We start from the raw sequence: 20,584 nt of genomic DNA on the forward strand, positions 1-20,584 counted from the left end.
AGACGGGGATAAATAAAGGGATAAGTAAGAGTTAGTCGACAAGAGTTGAGGGAAAGTGTGAACTGAAGGCAGAGCAGCTGCACTACAGCCCTACAAGCAGTTGAGCTTGTGATGTAAAAGAGTCCACGCAGTATGTCAGCAACAAATGGAGCTCGGTGTAGACAAGCCCTGTGACTCATTTGCTTCCTGCTCTAGCAGAATCACACTAAGGATGGGTGAGAGCATTATCTTTGTTAGGAAACAGGCAATTAGTGTATATCTGCAAGGGGCAGCATTCCAAGTCAAAAATGCCCAACTTACCACCTATGTGGAAAAATGCAAAGCAATAAGAGGAAGACCAAAATTACAGGAAAGCGCAGAGAGAGAGAATGAGAGAGGAGAGACATGCAGGAGTGTGGCAAACATTACAGCTGTGTACATGTAACAACACACTAAACGACTGCCAGTAGGCTAAGCCTCCAAAGTTACACACTGCAACAGCCAGAGTCATCCCTGCTTCCGCTGCAGATCATCAGCAGCAATGACGGGTCAGAGCCAGATCATTTACTCCAGTACCTAATGAAGACAGTAGGGCCCACTAAAGCACTGCAGGGAGCGACAGGAAATGCTGTCAGGCTGACGCACAACCATTCAGTCTCCTTCTCTGGACTGCAAGGCCAGGCAGGCTGGAGAGCAGGTGCCCCAGGCTGCTCATCGCTCTGGGGAGCAGGATACCTGTGCAAGCAGTCTCAGGTGTGCTGAAGAGAAGCAGTGTATGCTAAGAGGCACATCGGGGCACGTTCTTGTACCTCCACTCACTCTCCCACGCGACTGATGCGCTCCTCAATCGGGGAAGGCTCAGCCTTCAGAGAAAAAAAATGCTTCACAACTCCCTTCCCCCTCCTGCTTCTACAATTTTCAGACAAAGGCATTCAATTAATGGGAGGTGGGCGTCAAAACCCCTAGGGAAGCACACACAAGCCTCGGCATCATTACCTGCACCCACCACAGAGCTGCACCCACAGGGATGGAACAGCCCTTGGAGACAGACCCAGGGTACCTCCATCTCCTGCCGCGCTACCCACCACCCTTGCTGCATAAAAGCCCCCAACTGAGGCCCTCCTGGAAGAGCCCTTGGCAGTACAGTGGAGGGTCTCAGCCAGAGAGAAGCCCCAAAGCCACCTGGCTGAAGCCACTGCTCCTGCATGCTATCAGGCCATGCTCCCTGTGTTCTTCCCTCTCCCTCAAGACGCCAGGACAGAGGAAGCCTCCCATCAGCATCCAAATACCATGCATAGCAGGCGTATTGCACCATGGCTGCTGAAATACATGTCCTAGGGCTGCTGGCACCCCATACCAGTGTGACTAAGAGGACTCAAACTGGAATACTATTTCTCCGGGGCAGGCAGTGGGGAAAGGTCTGCAGTGGGGGAACACAGTGCTCCCACTCAGGATGCTCACATCTCCCCTCCACTCCCTTGGCTCTGGGCACACCCATCATAATCCTGGCTGACCAGAACCCTGGCTCCACCAGATCTCCCCCCTGCAACTGTTTGCCTGCAAACATCACCTTCCCCTTGTGACCTTCCCAGCACCTCTTCACCTTCCTTCTTTCTTTTGCCTTCCCAAGTGTTTTTACATACTGGAAAGGGGAAGCCATCCCCAACCACAGTTTCCCGGCCAGGGCCAGCTGCTGTAACCAGGGAAAGATGGGAAGCACACCAGAAAGACAGGGGCCCGAGGACAAGGAGCACCCTCACACATTACGGCAAAAGCAGGCACAGTGCCAGGCTTACATATGACTGATCTGCGCAGGACGACAGCCTGGGAGTGCAGCCTTCTCACTGTTTGCTGTCTGCAGGGGTGCTTTAGGAGCAGGCCACGAGCCAGGGGACTCTGCTGCCAGAAAGCCACCAAGCACAGTGTCAATGGGAGCAGTCTACACAAAGCTGTGCATACTCACGTGGCCATGCAGGTCTGTGTTCAGCAGCATCATGGCACACGTGAGACAGTGAACTCCATCTGCAGAAAGAGACATAACCAGAGTCACATGCACACCCACAACTGGACCTTTAAGAACAGCTGAAACTGAGCCTTATAGCCTAATTGAGTCTGTTCCCTTAATGAGAACCTGTTTTATCAAGAAATACACATAATTAAATAAATGAACAGTGAGGTCATCCCACAGCTGCCAAGCCAGAACAGCCTTTCTTTCGTCTTTTAATTACTGTCAAAACTATCTTGCAGCACCCATGGATGAAGCAAACTAGACAGGAGAGCATGCTGCCACCCTTCGCTTGCTAATACCAATACCACAGCCTGAATCAGATCCCTCTTGTTCACTTCTTTCAGGGCAGAAAGGGAAGAGTAAAATACACCCATTCTTATGTGCAGAATGGATACAGCACGGTATCCTGTTTTCCTCCCCCTCTGGCCCCCTCCTCATTCAGGGCTCAATTAGACTGAATTTTGGAGAACTTCAGCCAGCTATTTACCGCTGCCTTGGCGCCATATTGGGTAGAGAGTGCTCCGGCAATTTCTAACATGGTCCTGAAGCAAAGGCCCTCAACAATGAGCCAGAAGAGACAGACTGTATCCCTGCCTCCATCCCTGGAGTCACTGTGGCAGACTTGGGAAAGTCAGAGTAGACTGTCATTTGCAAAAATGGACACCAATTTCATATTCCTCATTTTCCAGGCACCCCTTTCAAAACCCAATTTGTATTCACTGTGCACAAATCCAGACAAAGGTGACAGTGCCCATGGTGCCATTTGTCATCTCTGAAAATCCAAATGCCTCTAGCCAGTTTCCAACATTAGGAATACATCAGGAAAAATATTTTCTCTATTCTCTTGTTCATAAACACATGGTGCCACCTTCCCTTCTTGCACAGGGGTGTCATAAAGACACAGAATCACTTATAGGACACGCACACACGGCAGGGAGATGTACATAAAAGCCTTCATAGATGAGTCCAGATAATGACCATGCACAGGTCCCTCTGGGCTGTGAAGGAAGAGGAATGGGGGGTGAGGACAGATATCATTTCACACTCAGTGTGACTACCACAGGCTTAAACCTGCGCAAGATGAAGCCATTACAAAAATATGTTCCCCAAGGTAAGGACCATGTTTTCTTACGACGTCTGTAAAGGCCCTAGTACCCAAGCAATGTGGCCAAACTGTAGCAGAGCATGAAATGAGAGAAGAACTATTATCACTACCAGTAGTAAGTCTGAAGCAGCTTGAATCTGGGGCTGTAGCGCTCCAGTTCAGGTCTATGCCTTTCTCTGGAGTAGCCTGCCCTCTCATTTCCAAACCACAAATGCATCCAGAGGATGCAAAAGGGAATGAGGAAAAGAGAAAGGCAAATGCAATCCTGGATTTCCATTGACAGGAACAACCACCAGATTTCTGCAGTAGAGCACTCAACTACTGACAGTAGAAATGCAGCATCAAAATTATGCAGAATCCTGGGAAAAGTCTGCAGGACTCACTTTACCCTAAATGCTTACTCAGGCTCAGAAATGGCAGTGTCCCTCTTGCATCCTGGACTAGAGTAAGGCTGTCACATCAACATGCAAGTCATTATTTCAGCCTGGACACAACACACCTATTCTACCTGACTGCCTGTGGTGTCCTGAAACAAGAAAGGCCTTAGGAAGAGGACAGAGATAGCATGGGAGCAGATCCTGTCTTACTGCTACCTATTCCCCTCCCCAGCATGCCAGCCAGTAAAGCTGAACGGGCACAAAGTGGACAAACACCAGCTCACTGCAATGGGGGCAGGTCACAAAGCAAGGGGTAAGGAAGCGTGGCAAGGCTTCCAAGTGTCGCAGCTCCTTCTCACTTACACTTGAGACCAAAGGCACAGCTTAGCCCGTGCTTATTTTCTTTCTCGCCCTCCTCCTTTTCTTAGCATGTGATCAGCCTGCGCTGCAATCACAGGGCCGCATGCCTCTGTTGGCGTGGCTGGCTGAATGCAGCAGCTATGCCAGCGGACAGTTCGCCCTCTTCTCCCATGCCAACTTTCTCAGGTTTGATCCGTGTGCTTCTTTGTTTCCCCCATCCATTCCCAAAATGACTGAAAACATTGGCAAGGAGGCAGCACTCTGACTGATGTTAGCTAGTTGAGATGAAACCATGCCAGGGTCTGGATACAGCACCCAAAATTCACCCCCACAACTGGCAAGAACTGGCATGCCTGCTGCCAGTGCATGCAGAGACGCAAGGACTGAATGGAGCACAGAGGAAGAACAGCTTCTCTTCCACCCGAGATGGGACCTATTCTCATCCACACATGTGTAGCTAGAGTACAGGTACCCGCACACGCTGGAGGCCATCGAGACCAGACTCACAACTGAGGACATTCCAATCTGGAGATGCTACAACTGAGGATTTACACTGAGGGGCCCTAAACACCTTTCCTGACTGAGGATGAATACAGATTTTTTCACTGCCTTACCACAATTACGTGTGGAGAACGTGGAAGGTTTCAATGCCCACCACAGTCTCTAAGTGTGGCACAGCAATTACACACCTTCAGTTCCCAGGCACGCACCATACATGCTATTGAAGGCAAGAATGAAGAGGGAGACAACTGAAGACCTTTGTATCAGAAACAAAGTTACCTTGAGAAGAAATGGTGTTTGGGTTGCACTGGTAGTATCTGCTGGAGAAGTGGATTAAAACCCTCTCTCGTTCCTGAGTTTCTCCAATAAGTGAAAAGGCTTTAAAGAAACTCCTAAAAGAAGAGCAGAAAAGGTGAAATTAAAGTAATAAATCTCTTTTTGCCTCACACAGCGCACAGAGCAGAGCACACTTCACAGCAAGAAGTACATAAGCGCACGCCAGACATTTGGTTCCAAGAAGCCTTTCTAGGAAAACGGGCTATTATCCCGTGTGCAGTTAATCCCAACATTATAGTAAACGAAGCAGGAGTTAAATTGCCACTGGTCTCAGCCATATACAAACTAATAAGCAATTACACCATTTGAAAGAGCTGTTCTTATTTTCAATATTTTTGTTTTCTTTGGGGAAGGAACTGGAGCAGGTGTTGTTTATGCATGACAGACATCCAAGGTGTTCTCTGTCCTTTCCTAATTGCCTGTCACCCCTGCACCTTTTAACTTTTACACTCATTTGTATTCCCATCCAAATCAGAGGAGCTACTCCAGGCGGTGAAGTCAAGCAGGGGCTCTGCAGACTCAGAGCCCACACTAAATGTGGGGTCGTCCTTCTGGAGGGTCACCTATCAGACCGGCCAGGACCGCACCAGTCACCTTGCAGAGGGCAGCGTGACTACCTGACCTGCAGAAAACATCTGGGGAAGAGGGCAGAAGAGTCGCAACATCTCCCACTGAGCTTCAACGGCGGGAGAAGCAACCTGGCCCTCCTGGGTTCCTGCTAATGGCAGTCCAGGGCACAGGGCTGTTGCACACCTGGGCACGCTCGCCAGACACAGCCTGTGCAAAGAGGTGGGACACACACACATCTTCCACTCTTCATTCGACACTTAACCACCCCGCCTCTTAACCACGCCGCTATTCTTCCTGCTACAAAAACTCTCCTCGCAGCCAAAGAACTTCTGCACTTCCCAAAATCCCCACATCCTGGAGCCAAGAGATGACCTTAGCGGTATCAGCCTACGCTCATTTGTCAGGATGCTTCTAAGAAAAGCCTGAAAACACAAACCTTCTGGGTCCAAAGCAAGACGGCATACAAAATGAGTGCCTAATAGACAATTTTTAAATACCCCATGAGACTGAAACTAACACCAGATCTGAGAGGCATGGAATATGTTGCTGGAACATTCACGTCTATCTAGCCTGGACGAATAAACGTTAATTTTTTCTCTTTGATGTAAGGTCAGAGACGGGCTGTACTTGCAATGATCTCACACCCATACGGAGTGTGATCTGCCTGGTAATAACTTAGTTTCACATGTAATGTATTGCAAATAACCTAATTCACAAGTAGATACAACTGAGTCTTCGCAGGGTTTCTCTTCCCTTCCTATCTCATGCTCTCATGAGACATTTTGACAATTAGCCATCTTTCGTCCTCCTCCAGCTCGGGCTCTTTCCAGCGACACCCCCTGCCCATGCCAACCACCACCAGCCTACACCCTGTCCTCCTCTTCAGCACCTTTACCCCCTTGGAAGCTGCTTTGGAGAGGCAACTGATGAAACAACATTTGGTAAATAAACAAGGCAGGTTCCTCGCTCTCAGAGCACGATTTTGCAGCCAAGGGCCACGGGGCTGAGCTTCTGCCCACCGGGAGGACCGGGATGGACTCTGAGAGGAGCTGGAGCAGTGGTCCCACCTCTTCCCCTCCTGCGGTCCTGTGGAGGATGCAAGAGATCCACTCGGGAGATGCATGGGTGACATGGGTCCAGGGTGTGGAAGCAGAACGGGACGATGAAGGAACAACCCTCCCCATGTCCCAGACTTGCCACCGATGGTGATACGCACTGCACAACGGCCTCCCACAGCCTGGGGGTAGCATGGGTGTGGCTGCTGCCACAGGCTCCAAAACGCTTAACAAACCACAGCTCGTCAGGGAGCCAGCAGTAACAGGGCTCTCGGCGAGTGGGAGGCAGCATGCCTCGGCTCCCCCAGGCTTCCGGACAATGCTCTGTCCCCGGCCTCTGCTGCGCGCTCAGGCTGTGCAGCCGGCAGTTGCTGCGGCTGCTCCTGAAACCTCAGCAAACCCCTGGCGTGTCTAAGTCCCGCATGAGCCAGGGCATATTTTAGAGAAGGTCATGACTATAAATATTAACAGATCTACCGGGAGCAGAGACCTCCTAAATATGTGCCACAAAGCAATTAGGTATTCGATTTCACAATTCAAAAGATGGGTATATTTAGCATCGTGCTTCAGGGCTGCTAAAATCTGGAATGAGCAGCAGACCTCTCACCACCCTGGCTGCTCCCGCCCTGTGCTGAGCGGGTGCTCCGGCCCGGCTCGGCTCCGATCCCGCTGCCACGGCAGCAGGCGGTTCACTCTTCTGCAGGCACGTTTCCCTTCTGCCGCCTTCGGCAGGCAGGACTCTGGGCTTTCCTTGGGGTCTGCCACGGTCTCCTGGAGTCAGCTCCCTGGAAATGCATTTGCAAGGGGACTGGCAAGTGCCTACAGACCTCCTGGCTTTGTATCAATAGAAAAAAACAATAACCCACTTGAGTAACCTCAGCCAGATAATTTGAACTCACTTTAAATCCCTTTAAATACCAGAACACCAGCAACCATGCTAACAGGCCACTGCTACACAAACTTGGTGTTTTGCCTCCTAAGAAAAAGAATACTGAAAACAAACATTGTTGAGGGCAAATCCAGTGTAAAAAGGAAGGAAAATTGAAGGGCTGGGTTTTCAAACACCTATGCTGGCAGCTACCAAACTCTCAATGGCGTTTTCCACATGGAAGCTTTTGCTGTTCTGCACATTCTTGGGTGCCTCAGAGGGATGCGGCAACGGGGGCTGTCAAGCCACATCAAACCCTGGCCCTGGCTTTGTGCATTGCAGCCGGGCAGAGCAAGCTCCAAAATTATCAGCCAGGAAGTCTGTGCAGCTCAGCTGCGAGCAACACCTTCATTCCCCAGCAGTACCTGGCAGACTACCAGTCCCCCAGTTTACCGAGTGACTGGTCATTTTTCTCCATCTCCTCTGCATCAAGGACCATCTCTAAGCAGGTCCACCCAAAGATTTCCCTCTCCAGGAAATGCCACTGCTCCAATAGCACTCTGGAGTAGGGCAGGACACCAAGCCAAACAGAAGAGAAAAGCTCCATCCCAGAAACACATCACATCCCTCTCTTCACCCTCTTAAGCCCCCAGAGGGCAACCACTTAAATCAGGACAACACAGCAAACAGCACCGTTACTAAAACAAGAACATAAGGTCTGCAAACGGGCACGTACCTGAGCGAGTAGTCCAGCGTCATGCCTGTGAAGTCGAAAAACTTAAGGTATTCTTCAGCCACAAGCCTGCTGAATTCGTTGCTTTAAACAAACAAATAAATAAGTAAAGGTTATAATTCCAGAGTGAACCCTTCCAGAACCAGCAAGAACAACATGGCCAAAGGCCTCGTATCAGCACATACTTTTTACCCAAATGCTTTGCCACATCGGAGCGTTTGAATCTGTCCAGATGGTAGAGGCGCTTAGCCAGGCGCCTGGCTGCTTCCAAATTGCTGCTGCTGCCATTGCTGAGATCATGGCCCAGAGCTCCAGTGGCCTCCTTCTCCTGAAGTTCATTGCTCCCCATGGCAGCACTGGAGTCTAATACCATATTCTGCAATTCAGCATTGCTGTGAGACGGAAAGAATATGGAAAGAAGAAAAATAACATGACATTACAGTTTCAAGAAGGATTTAATTCATCTTAGAATAGAAGGCAATTAATGGTACAGAGGCAAGAGTACACAATATAGCAAATTCCACTTAGTTGAAAGAGCTGTGTAGAACAGGGACATTTATTTAGCAGTCATCAGAGGGTGAGAGAGTTAAACACGGAGACCCAAATACGGGCTTTCCAGCCCAGAAACACATTCTGCTCTGCACTCACCTTCTGAGTGTGCTGAGTGTCCACAACTTGCGCTCACTTCACAGAGAGCTGTTTGCTGTTATTAGCCTACAACTGCACCTGACAACATTGGCTTCTCATTTGCTTCTTGCGCTAGTGTTTTTTAACCCAATCGCGTGCTGGGCTTGAAGGGGTCCCTGTAAAATTTATGGCCATTAGCCATTTTCCAGGGGAAAATGCAGCAAGCAAGTCAGGGTGCTCAGCAGCTCCAAGCTGACTCGGCACAAGTCCCTTCCTCATTCTTCCCCAGTTGTCCTGGAAACAATACAACTCCCCAAATCTAAAATAACATCCGCAGAAGTCTCAGCGGCTTCCATGCCGCCCATGAGCAGCGGGCATCCCACGGGGAGGCACCGCTAGAAAAAGCAGGACTTGGAGCAAGGAACCCAATTTGGGGAATGGGAGAGAGACACAGGCCACCCAGGCCAGCCTGGAGAACTGCTTGCTTTCCTCTTGCTCCTTTGTAGTAGCAATAATTTCCCTCACTGGCTGCTCAAAGTTAGGATGTTCAGCATGGCAATCCCAGGGCACTTTACATAAATCATGCATTTATAGATTCCTCCCACCTCTACTACAGTAGGAAAGCTCTGGCTGAGCTGTGTGCCTGCCTTGCTTCTCCCCTCAAAGAGGCAAGAGCACTCCACACCAGAAAGCGCACCCCCCCCACACACACCCCCCTGCACACAGGCGGGCTTTTAACTTTGGAAAAGCTTTTCTCTGATACTGGCATGAAAATTCTTGCAAAATCTCAGATCTGTGTGTGTGTGTGTGTGTGTGTGCGTGACAGCATTTCTATCTAAAAAAAAATACTATACAGAAATTCTTTCCACTAAATCCTCGTTTACACAGGCTAATGAACGATCAGCAGGGGTCATGCGCAGGGCAGATATGAGTGGAATGAGTTAACAATGATTTTAAACACAACACTTCAACATACCACGGTTTCATACACCACTGTAATCTTTGGGCTTGACAAGCCACAGTTAGAACAACCGATTGCTGCGCTCCAGTAGCAATTTTCTAGCCATTTACTGAAATGACTGCTAGCCACTTATTAACCCTTTAAAGATGAGACTTTCATATAATGTGAGCTTAAAATAAAAATCGTTGCTATTCTGCATGCCTCCTTCCACACAAACCATCACCTGTGCCCTACCTCTCTTCCCATGCATGGTTTAAGAGAAGGAGGTGTGCAGCGCTCCCACAGCAAGGAGACTTGCCCATTTCACCTCTGTTTCCATCCTCCTAGTGCTGCTAGAACATCAAAAGCGTCACACATCCACACTGTGGGTACAACTTTTTTTATCAAGTATCTGGGGAAAACAGACATCTAACCTGTTCCTACAGCAACTGGGGATTTGATTTTGCATTTATTTCAGTGTAAATAATAAGGTGCTATAACGAAAGGGGCTCAGCCTCAGTGCTCTTGTAAGGAATTAATACTGTAAATACAATTCCAACAGCATTAACATCACTGACCACCGGCTACCCTAGAAAACAAAAAAAAGCCCCTCCTGATACTGCTGTTGTGGGAAATGCCTCCTCAGCCCCTTCCAAAAGCACTGCCCAATGTCGAAAATTCTCTAAATTTGGTCTACTCCAAACTTGTGAAGAAGGCAGATTCCAGAGTCCTCTGACACACGCCTCAGGCAACACCTCATCCATTCAAATCAGGCACAACTGGTTTCAAACTGCCAGCTCTGACAATTGACAAGAGCAAAGGATAACCAGGTGAGCTAACACATCTACGGAGCCTTCCACGTACAAATGGTGCTTCGAAAGACAGGCCAACTTGCAGAGCCTCGCTCATAAATCACAGCCCTGTTTCACCACTGCTCTTTATTAACGGCAATGTTTATAGCCCTGAAAGATGGCCAAAACTGACAAGAAACATTTGCACCCTGCTAGGAACCAGTGCACTACGAGAGTCAACGTTACCGCAAACCACCATAAGTTTAGAAAGAAAGGAAGTGCCAGCATCTGCCACTTAGTGAAATAAACAGTACGGCAGCTCCCAGCTTCTGTTTTGCCTCTTGGAGCAGCAGCTGGGATGTGAAGGAGGAACACCCAGCAAGAAGGAGAGCATGCTCTTTCCCCTGCTTGCCAAAACCAGCCAACGGGGCTGCGTAAGAAACCTTATCTTCTAGCCTCCCTGATTTGAAACTTCATCCTGACAGGGGGTCCCCGTACATGGGCAAAGAATAAGGGATGCTTCCTTCAGTTATTCGGACAGTTAATTAGCTGATTAGTTAATAAGTACAAGAAGGCAATCCAATCAACAATATAGGTTGTCTGTAACATAAGCCTCTTGTTCAGGGAAAATACCAGATTGTTAACATTAAAGTGAGACTTCAGTTCTCAAGTTTTTCAGGTGGTGAGAAGACTCAGTGCTCACGTCACTGAAAGCTTAGGAAATACAGACACCCTGTGCACAACTACTGCAAGCTGCCTTCTGGACAGGCCATTTTAGCAGGGTCCAGGGGGTGTTACTCAGGGGTAAGGCTGACATCTCTCCTTACCTCCAAGTCTCTCTGGGTGCACCATTTTCCTTCCATGCCTCAGCTTCCCCAGCTGCTGAACACAGATACTAATACTTGCCTCCTTCTGTAAAGTGCTTATAATGGATTCAAATCAAGGGCTAGAGGTGACCAAGGCTGCAAATAGGTCTGTCGTCTGCAATCTACAGTTTCTACACATAAAGAGTCCACAGCAGCGTTACCAGCTAAACAGAGCCAAGAAAGGGCTTTGTGTTGCAGAGCAAGACTGGACACAGCTTTCTCATGCAGCTTTACGTGTTATCAAATAAAAATGAGAAACCTCCACTGACAAAAGTAGGCTGAAAATGTAAGAGATTATATTCCCCCTAAGCCTGGATTCAAGGCCAAAAGGGAGTGTAATGACACTAGTGGTAATTGCCTGTACAGCAACGGCTGCTGATTTTCATCCAGGGACTCTTACATTAATCTCTGCTATCAGAAAACACAGAAAACAGAAGCCACAAAACCCCAGACCCCTTTGGTCTCACAGTGCATGAGCTGTGGCCAGAAACCAGGTCCTTAGACCTTCTTATTTCTGTCCCCAGCAATTCACTCCTGATACATTCTCCCTCCTGCCAAAGCATCCCCAGGTTCACAGTGAATCCACAGAGGCTGTGACCACCATATCCAGCAGAAATTACAGCAATTTGATCAACAGCTGCTATGGTAAATTCAATACCTTCTAACAGCAGCAGCCGCCCCTCCACGCTCACAGATGAAACGCGAGCAGATTGTCACATCTGTAAAGCTGGTTTCCCGTAACACATGGTAACAGCCAGGCAGAGTCTGAAACATTTTAGACTGTTTTCTTTATTTATTCCATTATCGACCCGGTCTACAGCGATTTAGCTCCCAATGCCAGGGTATCTCAATCATGTCGTGCTCAGCACTTAGCACACTTGATCTGTTTAAGAACATTCTAGATTCACTTATTCCCCCCCAACCCCCATCCTGGGTTTCACCAGACCTTCCATAGCAACATATTGCTGGGGAATGGCTGCAACTTCCAGGCAAAACCAGAGTAAGGCCAGTAGAATAATGGTAAGGACAGGGGCACCTCATATCTCAGTGGTCCACTCTCCCAGTCTGCTAGGTTGCAACTGGAAACCCTGGTATGAGTACCTGCAGTTTCAGGTGCCTTAAACCTTGGGATGCTCTTCATTTTTTAGCAAATCCATGGGGAAAAGATTCTCTGTTTTGTCCCAAGGAAGAAAAGCATGTCAGCGTTTTGCTTTATGGGAGAAGAGCTCAGATCCAGCATGGAGCAACTGCCCCAGGCACTAACAAAGAGAAGATGTTCAGAGTTGACACTGAGTGGCAGGTTGCGACAACTCAGCCTAAGTGCTGTCCTCAGCCCAGCCATGTCAGTGATCCCAGCTTGCTGCTGCCTGCAGCTCTGGCCAGACCAAAGCATAGCATACGCTCTGTGGCACATGGTCTCTCCTGGATGCACATGGGGCCCTTCCCCGAGGAATGCTAATCCATCTGGCGTGCACGTCCAGAGGGCGTGCACTGGATGCACTGATTTCAGGGGGAGCTTGGATGAGACAGGGCTGGGACCTTCCCAAGTCTTTTTGGAAAGAGAGGAGGAGGAAACAGGAGGAAAACCAACTTTTTCTCTCAAATAAATCTGCACGCCTTTAACACCAGCTTTACTTCAAGGCAGGCTAAGTAAGGTGTTCGCCAGCAAAGTCCATTACAGCAAAACGCAGCAATGATTAAAAATAAGGAAGGGTGGAGAGGCATTTGGGTGTGCTGAAGCTAGGGCCAGAACAAATGTTGTTTTCAGCAGGGGTATAGCATCCGCCAGGGAGCCATGCTGGGGCTGATAATCACCCTCTGCAGCACTGCGCTGGCCTTCTTGTTTTAAATGCCTTCACTCCGAGCCTTCTTCTCCTCCTCCTCCAAAACGGAGGACACCATCCCCTCAACCATAACCATCAACTCTGGCTGTGAAAAGCATGCTCTGTTTCCAGCGGCTCTCACCTCGCAGCATGGCAGGGACATCAGAAAGGCCGAAGCACTCGGGTGCCCCTGACACCTGAGCCTGGACTGCAGGGGGGCTGGTGGGGAGCAAAATTCCCTCTATGAAAAGTCCTGCCCTGAGGGAACGAATCCCTGTCCTACAACCCTTCAGAGAGACATGGATGCTCAGCCAGTGATACCTTCCCACGTTTCATAGCTGACCAGAAACGATTTGTGCCACAGGCTGAATTTGTGCCACAGGCTGAATTTTGTTTCAAGGGAGCTGAAAAGCCGTGCTTGAACAGCCTGGCTCTGAAAGGAGTAGCCCCATCGGAGAAAGTGAAGAAATCCCGGCAGCAGTGGGACGTGATGAGTCAGTTCCTGCTACAAATGACCGACCACACAGACGGGCTGGGAACGGCTCTGCTGCAGCTTCGCTGCAGCTCTGAACCCACTTCTTCGGGGCCAGGAAAGAGAGAGAGCACAAAATCACATCAAGCAATGCTTTACCTTGCCAGTTACCTCCAGCTCCAGGGCTCTTCCAAGATACAACTGTAGGAAGGGGAGAAAAATAATAAAAATAAAAATAATGCCCTTTCCTAGCAGATGACTCACTGTGCTATTTTACTTCGAATGGTTTAATCAGCTTTGAAGTCCTACGTATGGATTCTCTTCAAAGACACGCTTTGAAGTAGATCCCTCTTTGAGGACTGACACAGCTGCACTTTGCTGCAACTCAATTCAGTGGGTGTCTCACGAGCACAGCATCAGCCAGGACACATGAAGGGAGGATGGTTTCTACAACACAGGGTACCGATCAAGGATCCATTAAAATATACCTCAGCCTTGTCACTTCACACAGAGAGGAGCAAAGTAAAAAATAAACAAACAAGCCCTGTAATCCCCTATTGGTTATCAATAAAATGCATATGCAAAGTCAATTTCAGGGGCTGAAATGCATGCTGCTGCTTAAAAATAACCTCTTGCTCCCTGTAATCACCTGCTGTTTTCTCTGATTAAAAGAATTGCTGCCGATCCTAAGTAGGGAGCTAACAGCTAAAGCGTTCAGAAAATGCCATTTCTGGTAGGCTTGCATTACAGCAAATGCAAATGCTATCGTTACGGGATCACAGCATTAGGACAAGAAGTCCTGCCACACGGAGGGACAGGATCGCAGCCCTTCCGAGAGACAGCGTGTCTTTTATTACATAGACACGCTGGCCCGTTGCCACCTGAAGTACAAATGTTTTGCTAAAAATACTTCAGGTTTGATTCCCTTTCGACCTCAGGCTCCTTACATCACTGTGGCAGGGGTTGGAGATCACAAAGGGACTCTCACCACATCAACGCCCCCATGCCTAGAAAGTGAAAACCTGGCCCTCGCCACAGAGGGTGTCCAAGGGCTCCCCGGCAATGGATATTTCTGACAGATGCATTGATATGTAGACCAGTCTCTTGGATACCTCAGGATAGTCCCACGCTCAGGATCCGGCCCACCTGTCCCCAAACATGAGCAAAAACGAGACCCAAAGAATGCATCGCACACACGTAACCTTGCTCAGAAAACACTCAGTCCCTCTCTCCCGGAGCCCACCCGCCCCCAGCTTGCTGTGGGTGCCAAGAGCGGTCCCCACGCTCAGCACCAGCGTGACATTTCCCCACGCAGCTCCTGCAGGCTCCTCCGGGACAGAAGCAAAACTGGGAAGCCAGCGGAGTACTTCCCTGCTTGCTCAGGCTCAGTTTAACTGTTTGGAGACTGGCCCAGGGAGTGCATATTAACAGGGCAGCTGGTCCGGCTGGTCCTCCCTGGCAGGGAGCAAAACAGATGCATAAAATTACGGGTGTTTACGCCTTTTGGTTAAGGCTCCCCTGCAGATGTGCGGATGGAGCGTTTCATCGCTGGCAGTAGTATCGCACAGGAGCTTTAAGTTGCAACCATCCAGCGAAATGAACCGCCTGTCCTCAAAAAGAGTAGTTAAAAATAATAAAAGACAGACTTCTGCAATAAAGGAAAAACAACCACCAACCAACCCACAGCTCACCCAGCTGTGCTAGCAAGGAGTCTGCATGCTACGTGCCCTGTTCTTCTCCACCGGTGCTCCTGCATCGCATCCGAAGCTACACATGCCTCTACGCCGCCCTGCCAGCTGCCAGGCTCTGCCTCTTTCTATCCCAACAGACAGACGGACGGAGGAAGAAGAGAGTTAACCAGCAATAACGTGGACGGGGGCTTGACTGGCAGCCAGTCCTGGCTAACGGATGAGACAGCAGGCTGCACTTCGCGACCGACTCGGAGCTGGCAGAGATGCCTCGGTTTCGGTGAATGAAGGCTTCCTGACCTAAATGGCTTTGACTTTAATGGAGATATGCCAACAGATGCCAGCTTAGAAGCTGAGCTGCTGACAGCTTCATACTGAGGCGCTTTGTGCAGCAAACTGATCATCTGCTCTACTTTTTTTTTCTTTTTTTTTCATTTTCTTTTCTGTCTCTGTCAGCTCCTGGATTTTTGTTTTGTTTGTTTTATTTTCAGAGGAGGCTGGGAACTGAAGAGGCGAAAAGTCAGCAGCCCTTTTTTCCCTAAAACAACAGTTTATTTAGGAACGAGAAGCAGTTTTACAAACTTTCCCTAAACTGGTGTTGCAAGCACCTTGTTAGCCATAACAAAGGCAAACTCGCAGGCTGTGTTTCCAGCACCTTAACAAAGTGATGCCACCTTCCTGCAGGGAATACCGGGGTGATCAGTGTAGCTGAACATTTTTGGAGTTACTAAACTGTGCGATAAAGGGGCAAATCCTCAGCTGCCCAAATGCCAGTGGTTTCAGAAATTTACCTCTGCAGGTTGTGCCGCTTCATCTTTACCTGGATTTAACATACCTGTGCCAGCATACCGTGCTTACTAGTGGCTCAACAACTGACAGATGCAGTAGCCCATGTGCAGGCAAATGGGCTCCAGCACCACCATGTTTGCTTGCTCGCCAGCTGCAGATCCATTTGACACATTCGCTCTTCTAGGACAACAACCAGTGACATTCCTCTGAATAACTTTCCTTATCCTGGTGTATCAGGTTTGCATGGCAAGGTTTGGTAGTGGGGGGGCTACAGGGGTGGCTTCTGTGAGAAGCTGCTAGAAGCTTTCTCCATGTCCGATAGAGCCAATGCCAGCCAGCTCCAAGATGGACCCGCTGCTGGCCAAGGCTGAGATAACATATCTAAGAAGGCGGAAAAAAAACCTGTGCAACTGCAGCTGGAGAGAGGAATGAGAACATGTGAGAGGCCAGACCTGCAGACACCAAGGTCAGTGAAGAAGGAGGGACAGGAGATGCTCCAGGCACCGGAGCAGAGATTCCCCTGAAGCCCATGGTGAAGCCCATGGTGAGGCAGGCTGTCCCCTGCAGCCCATGGAGGTTAATGGTGGAGCAGATCTCCACCTGCAGCCCATGGAGGACCCCACACCAGAGCAGGTGGATGCCTGAAGGAGGCTGCGACCCCATGGGAAGCCCACGCTGGAACAGGCTCCTGTCAGGACCTGTGGCACCGTGGAGAGGACCCCATGCTGGAGCAGGTTTGCTGGCAGGACTTGTGACCCTGTGGGGGACCCACGCTGGAGCAGTCTGTTCCTGAAGGACTGCACCCCATGGAGGGGGCCCACGCTGGAGCAGTTTGTGAAGAACTGCAGCCCGTGGGAAGGACTCACGCTGGAGAAGTTCATGGAGGACTGTCTGCCATGGGAGGGACCCCACTCTGCAGCAGGGGAAGAACGTGAGGAGTCCTCCCCCTGAGGAAGAAGGGGCAGCAGAGACAACGTGTGATGAACTGACTGCAACCCCCATTCCCCATCCCCCTGTGCTGTTGGGGGGATGGAGATAGAGAAATGAGGAGTAAAGTTAAGCCCGGGAAAAGGGGAAGGGTGAGTGGAAGGTGTTTTAAGATTTAGTTTTTATTTTCTCATTACCTTACTTGATTTGCCTGGTAATAAATTAAATTAATTTCCCCATGTTGAGTCTGTTTTGCCTGTGACAGTAACTGATGAATGATCTCTCTCTGTCCTTATCTCGACCCACAAGCATTTCATTATATTTTCTCTCCCCTGTCTAGCTGAGGAGAGGGAGTGATAGAGTGCCTTTGGTGGGCACCTGGCATCCAGCCAGGGTCAACCCACCACACCTGGGCATATGGATGGCAGCAAATATAAAGTACCACCTTCTGACAGCCCAAGATCTCCTGGGTCCAGAGTTTGTCACGAGCTGAGGCCTGTCCAAAGGCCAAAAGACGCCCATTTAGGAACACAGGGATCTCAGCAGATTTCATGCTAAACGAAAAAATTCAACCAGGTCACAAGATGAGTCTTCAAAGGAGAAAAAAGTTCTACCAGATTGCTGTTGGACAGACTAATAAAATCAATGAATAAAGGTTATATGTTAGATATGTAACTTCTGAGTCTCATATCTGCATTGAAAATCAAACACAAGCTTCCTTGGACAAAAGTACCAGAGTGCGAACTGAAAACCAGAAGTATAACTGGCATGCAGAATACTGATAAACTGGGAGGAGACTTAAAGAATCAACCTGGAGAAAGGGATCAAAACTGGTTTTATCTATCAACAAAGTTTATTGTCTCAAAGAAGGAATATGCAGAGTGCCAACTAAGAAACTTCTGGAAATGACCCACATGCAGAAGAAAGAAAACAACTACAGGAACTACTATGAGAGGTCCAAACCATTAAGAGTAACCTGGCAGCCATTGGGAACTGTAGTCTGTGTTCTTGTACCTTTACTCTGAGAACCACCAGATTGCTTTAGGGAGTTTGTTTTCTTCCCCCCTTGAATTACAAAAGAATACATATGTGACTAAATTTGTGTTTGCATCTCTAGTAAAAAAAAAAAAAAAAATAACAGGACTTGCAGAATTTGCTGAGCACCAGCAGTTCTTTGAAGATGATGGCAGGTGGCAAATATTCAGCATTTTTGAGGATTAGGAGCTGCAATAGAGATTTTTTTCTTTTCTCTGCGGATTTAGAAAAATCTTGGGCGATGTCCTACCAACAGAGACCACACCTTCCAAGCCAACTCAGGAAAAGAAATGCCAGACATTTTTTGGTTTTTTTTAATGTCTTGTTCTGACTGTAGCATACAACAGAAGAGGGAATGGGAAGTCTGCTACAAAGAATGCAGAAAAAAGAAAGATTAAAAGAAATTCTGTCTTTAAAGTCTGAAAGTAGAAAAGAAAGATGGGGATCATCACGGAGAGAACCTCATGCTTTACTTTTAGACACACTGATGCTCTGTCGCTCACTGTATACATAGCAAAGATAACTCACTTTTCCCTCGGGTATATCTTACTGCTTTGGAAATACATCTCCTTCCTCCCACTCTGATTTGGTGTAAATGATTACACCTAGTTCAGGCAATGCAAACTCAGGCTCAACGTCTGGGTAGCACCTTGCAAACAGTCTTCCTTGTGGGCTCTGCGAGTAAGACTAGACTCCCATATACCAAGGCTGAGCCCTGCTCCATCTCAACACAACCCACTGGCACGAGAAGGGAGGAGTGCAGTACCTGGGGCGCGGGTGCAACAGCAGGGACGGCATGCCTCTGCAGGGATAACATGGAGGCAAGGGGACCAAACACAGCCCAAGTGCAGTATCTTTATTGCCACTGCAAAGCTTCATTACACTGGCAACCTGTGGCTCAGCACGTTTCATGGGGACCCCATGGTGCCCTGATACACAGCGAGGCTGTCCCTCAGCTCTAAAACCTCACATACTTCCCCTTCTCCTCCAGTTCTCCCACCCTCACCCGGGGAAACTTAAGGTTACTTCAGCTGCAGAAATTTGTTCTTCCCCCAGTGGGATGATAGTTACATACCTAGCAAAGAGACTAAACCCCCCCCAAAACCACCAAGAGCTGGAACCATTCCCAAAGGACGGCAAGCTGCACGTCCTTCTCCCCAAGCATCCCTCCTCCACTGGCCAGACACAAAGGGCACCTAAGCTGCGCTAGGAAAGGACTACTTGCAAAAGCGAGCCAGCCTGTCCTGCAGGAAAACCCAGGGGCCAGCTGATGTCCCCCTGCCCTAAGGAAGCGCGGCGGGTGGCTGCCAGGGCAGGCACACCACACGGCTCTTGCCAGGACTTACTGCGTTTAACCACGGCCAGCAGCTGACAGGGAGGGCAGCAGGGACGAAACATCCGGACACCCAGGAGCCCATAGGAACTTGCAGCCCACAAGCCTGTAATAATTTTTTTTTCCTCCTTTATTTTTCAATTCTGAAGGCATGTGACTGGCCTTCACATACCAGAGCTGACCCCTCCCAGAGCCAGTGATTTCCTAAGAACGGAGAAGGATGTTACCCTCCCGCTTATGCATTACAAGACTAGGTTTCCTTGCCGTTACGCATTAAAACCTCACGCCATCTAGGGTCCGCACGTCAGTTACTCTCAGGATCCCTCCAGAGAGATGCAAAAGGTGCTGTTGTGCTCAGCTACCTGCTGCCAGGAGGGCATGGCCATGGGGAGCATCTGCTCCTCCTTTCCTAACTGGCACATGGCTTTCAATTTCTAGGTGTAAACCATTAACTCTTTGCTCTCACATCTGCCCTCCCCTTCTCTACCGGACCATGAAGAACTGCCAGTGTTTCACACTCTGTTCCCCCATAAATTAGCGCTGGTACTTGGAAGTGTACTCTCGCCCCGTGCACTCTCCCACGCATTTTTTATGTCACCAAAATACCACGGCACACGGAGCTGCTGAGGTTTTGGTTTCGGTTTTTGTTCGCTTGGGTCAGCAGCAGAGTTTCTGGAAAAGGGGAGGCGGCGCTTCTTCTTGTGCCACACTGCAGCGTTGCATTGCTTTCCTCCCAAGCCCCCCCATCCCAGATCCCCCCACTTCGCTTTGCACTTGCCGCTATTCACACGCCGAGCCCCCGCACCTGCCCACATCCCGACAGGATGGGGTTCTCCAGCTGCTCTCCTGCCTGCACCCGCTCTCCTGCCTGCACCCAGCCTCCGCTGCCTGCACGCCACAGGGCGGGCAGAGGGAGCTGCCGGAGGCCCCGGCTTCAGGGAGAGCCGGCAGCTCCGCAGAGGACGCAGAGACCCCCGGTGGGTCTGCGATATATCGCAGGCAAAGCTGCTGCCTGCGAACTGCCGCCGCGGGGCGCAGGGCCGGGGAGCGCTGCCTGGATCTGGGCGGCGGCGGGCTTGCCTTCCCCGCCGCCCTCCCCGGGGGAGCGGGACCGCTGCAGCGGGTGCCCCCGATGCTCTGCGGCGCCAGGCAGCCGCTACGCCTGGGAAAACACAGCCCCAACGCAACCCCAGGCTCCGGCACCGTAGGAAACAAGGGCTTTGAGCAGAAGGCACGAAGGTGCAGCAGCGGCTACCGCGCGCGTATCATACATGCGGACTTTCGGTTGAAAAATCAAGTCTGGGATTGCTTCAGGCAACACAACCACGCATGCAAACTCTTAGAAACAGTACCCACGGCTCGGGCAGCTATTTCTGGTTCACCTGAGCATCACGGTGACAC

The 20,584-nt window shown here is 49.7% G+C and overlaps 1 protein-coding gene across 4 annotated transcripts in view; it reads right to left on the reverse strand.

Annotated features, from left to right (window-relative positions):
• Positions 1–20,584, reverse strand: part of PSD3 (pleckstrin and Sec7 domain containing 3) — a 112,001-nt gene that overhangs the window by 60,445 nt on the left and 30,972 nt on the right. For all 4 annotated transcript variants that reach the window (XM_087741312.1, XM_087741313.1, XM_087741314.1 and 1 more), the window contains 4 exons: positions 8,078–8,284; positions 7,896–7,976; positions 4,610–4,722; positions 1,943–2,001 (listed from right to left, as the gene is read on the reverse strand). In XM_087741312.1, coding sequence (XP_087597438.1) covers positions 1,943–2,001; positions 4,610–4,722; positions 7,896–7,976; positions 8,078–8,284 — 460 coding nt within the window. The remainder of the gene's footprint in view (positions 1–1,942; positions 2,002–4,609; positions 4,723–7,895; positions 7,977–8,077; positions 8,285–20,584) is intronic.

Source organism: Nipponia nippon, unplaced genomic scaffold (genome assembly GCF_047370975.1).
Source record: "Nipponia nippon isolate SJK-2023a ecotype South Korea unplaced genomic scaffold, ASM4737097v1 scaffold_8, whole genome shotgun sequence".
NCBI lineage: Eukaryota > Metazoa > Chordata > Aves > Pelecaniformes > Threskiornithidae > Nipponia > Nipponia nippon.